Raw genomic sequence first — 3,502 nt, forward strand, 5'->3', positions numbered from 1 at the left:
CTGGCTTTGACAGACGTAAAAAAAAAAAAAGATCAGTCAAGACAACATGGCAGTCGGAAACCTGAGTCAGAACAGTTTTGGGTAGAACGAAAAACCTGAAGTTTAAAAACAGCAGCGTTTGAAGTGGAGTTATAGAGCGAGAGTTTCAGGTTGAGATGGCAGAACGAGCTGACGGACGTGGACGAAATGAACCTAGTATAATAATGTTATCTTTAACATTTATAAAGAAATGTGGCAGAGACGGTCATACATTCCCATTGCAGCCCAAGAGGACAGTCAGAATAAACCAAAACATTCGCCGAAAAGAAACTATATAATATATATATATATATACTGTATATATATGCAATCCAAAGATACAATGCAGAGGGGAAAACACACATCACAGTAAAAAGTAGTTATTAATTTCATATTTGATCATTAAAAATCAGTTATTCCTTAAACTGTTAACCTCCTCTGGTGGTAAAAAGAGTTTCCCGACTTAACCAGCGGACGCTTAAAATCTCGAAGAACGCATTTGTCGTATTGATCTGTAGCAGGCACTGAAGTACTATGGCCAAAGAGGGTTTGTCATCAGACCCTGAATGCGTTTGCTATTTACATTTTCGTAAAAAAAAAACCCGCGATCCCTTTACGTGTTAGTGTCCGATTCGGTTTAACGTCTTTGATACATACGGGAACAGCTAATACGGTTCGCTTGCTCTTTCTGGCTTTTAAGGTTCCGACTGCGCTCGTTTGGTGCGCGTTTATGTACAGTTGGTTTGTAGGCAGTGGAAGTAAGTCTTTGACGCAAACAGCAGCAAGTTCTCGGTCCTTGGCATTCAGAGTCCAGCCGATGGTTTTGTCTGGTCTGGGCGATGGCTGTGGCTTCAAATGTTAATACAATTGTTTAATTAGATTGTTGGTTGGTTTTGCTAGTACATTCGAGTGACAGCAGAGAGCATTAGTGCTCTGATATGATTAAGGACCGTCAGTCCAGGAAAGGCCGACCTTGAGAGGCTGATTTCTCCATCCGGATGAGACATCTGTCTCACATTTCCTTCATATTTTCGTCGAAACTTCTCGCTATCCTTCTATTCTTTATATTTTCCTGTCTATCTCTTTGCCTCCGTTCATGCAGGCTGTTTGGTTCAGAGTCTGCTGATCGGTTTGGCCGCCAGCCCTACTGGCCCGACTTTTTGTCCTTCTGGAAACTGAAGCTCGTGCGACGGTTCAGTTTGCGTTGTTTCTGGGCGAAGTACTCCGCCCTTGACGTGCTGGCACGGGACTCCAGGATGTAGTTCACCTGGGAGAGGAAGAGGAAACGACACACTTCCTGTGAATATGATCAAATTCACAAAAAAATGCAGTAAAAACAACACAAAAAATTGAAACCCTACCTTGAGCACAATCTCATTGACAGTAGCAGCATCACACTCAAAGTACAGGGCTTTGTAATCGTGGTTGCTTAGATATGTGAGCTTAAAAATTGCATGACCTACAAAGAAACCATAAAGATCTTCTTACATTCAGCAAAAAAATTACCACCAAGGTTCAATATACATGTGCATGTGAGCTAACAGTATTTGTTACATAATTATTATTTTTTTATTATTTACATTTGGGACATCTATGATTATTATTATTTATTTCATTTTATACAAAAATCTACAACTGCAATAATTTTTACTAATCTTAGCTTTGACAAAATATTTTTGGAAATTTTCTATGATGTTAGAATCAGTTTTCGGTCATTACAGCCCAAAAATAGTCTAATCAAAAAAAGCTTCCTGCAAATTTACTCTGAATAGCAGATGCCATGTGGTTTAATGCATGAACACATTTTTATCTTGATAAGTTAAATAATTTAGTTAAATAATGATAAATTGATCATTTCAGAAAGAAAGAAAGATCACATCTTATGTTGGCACCAAGAAAGTCTAGAACACCACTGACAATAAAATAAGCCAGGGCTGTCAAAATTAATGTGATTAACGTCATATTTAAAGAAATATATATACACACTGGTCAAAAGTTTGGGGTCAGTAAGATTTGTTAATGTTTTGATATTCTGCTCATCAAGGCTGTATTTATTTGATCAAAAAAAGCACTAATAGAAAAAAAGCAGTAATATTGTGAAATATTAACATTTAAAATGACTGTTTTCTATTTGAATATATAGTAAAATGTAATTTATTTCTGTGATCAAAGCTGTATTTTCAGCAACATTACTCCAGTCTTCAGTGTCACATGATCCTTCAGAAATTATTCTAATATGCTGATTTGATGCTCAAGAAACATTTATTATTATTATCGGTGCTGAAAACAGTTGTGCTGCTTCATATTTTTTTGTGGAAACTGTGACACACTTTGATAATAAAATCTGACTGTTTTAAACATAATTAATCTCAAATACTGGCTTTTGCATCTTTGAATTTGAACACACAGGACACATAGAAATAAATGGTCCTGCTCCAAAAATAAACGCTCAGTGAATGGTATATCCCGACTGTGAGACTGGAGCATTTCCAGGCGTAGTGCGCCGCAGCGCCTGTGAGCAGGCTTCAGCAATCTGTCTGCACTTCATCAATCACTGTTAGCAGCACGCGTCTGGAGAGCTGCGCTCGTGTCCCTGTCATATCCGCTAAGAAGAGATGTCTGCATCACTTACCAATGCAAACCTTACAGAAAGGCTGTGTAAATAGATTTTGTTTTTCAGTAACGGAGTTCCCTGTAAGTGTAATGCAATATAACTCCCTTTGTGAGTTTGCAGTGCTACACTATATCTGTCAGTCGCCAGTGATGTGGTTGAACTTGATGTTCATCAGTGAATTCTGAAAAAAGTATCACCGTTTCCACAAAAATATGCAGATTTCTGAAGGATCATGTGACACTGAAGCAAGGTTATTATAGTTAACTAATACAAAAAAAATAAAAACATTAACTGGAATAAAATAAAATATAAAAAACTTTTATAATAAACTTTTATAAAATATAAAAAAAACTTTTTTTTTATTTCAACCACTTGCCAGGGCAACATTTCTCATTTAATTTGGTTTAACTAAAATAACTAAAACAGAAAAATTTATAATAAAAAAAAAAACTATTAAACAAACAAAAAAAAAGATTAAAAACTATTAACTATATAAAAAAAAACTACTACAAATAACAAAAAACCACAAAAACCACAACTACAACTTTAACCAAAATTAAAAACTCAAAATGAAAACAAACTAAATCAAAATTTAAATAATTTAAATAATAGCACTGTGACTGAAGACTGGCATAATGGTTGCAGAAAATTCAGCTTTGCCACCACAGGAATAAATTAAATTTTAAGACAGGGTTTCTGCAGGATTTTTAAGCTCGAATTTAAGACTTTTTAAGACCTTTTTTAAGACCTGCACAGATAAAATTAATACCATATGAGCGGGTAACATTAAACTGTAAAATGACTGTAAAAAGCATGATTTACAGTTCAGACACAAGTTTTCACAAAAACAAAAAGTTTTATAAAATGATA

At 35.2% G+C, this 3,502-nt stretch overlaps 1 protein-coding gene across 1 annotated transcript in view; it reads right to left on the reverse strand.

Annotated features, from left to right (window-relative positions):
* Positions 1 to 6: 6 nt before the first annotated feature.
* LOC107715545 (target of rapamycin complex 2 subunit MAPKAP1-like) overlaps positions 7 to 3,502 on the reverse strand; it is a 47,789-nt gene continuing 44,293 nt past the window's right edge. The window contains exons 11-12 of the mRNA XM_016521696.1: positions 1,380 to 1,477; positions 7 to 1,285 (exon numbers count right to left, since the gene is read on the reverse strand). Of these exons, the coding sequence (XP_016377182.1) occupies positions 1,163 to 1,285; positions 1,380 to 1,477 (221 nt within the window). The 3' untranslated portion in view covers positions 7 to 1,162. The remainder of the gene's footprint in view (positions 1,286 to 1,379; positions 1,478 to 3,502) is intronic.

Source organism: Sinocyclocheilus rhinocerous, unplaced genomic scaffold (assembly GCF_001515625.1).
Source record: "Sinocyclocheilus rhinocerous isolate Xijiao unplaced genomic scaffold, SAMN03320098_v1.1 scaffold2765, whole genome shotgun sequence".
In the NCBI taxonomy this organism is placed as follows: Eukaryota; Metazoa; Chordata; class Actinopteri; order Cypriniformes; family Cyprinidae; genus Sinocyclocheilus; species Sinocyclocheilus rhinocerous.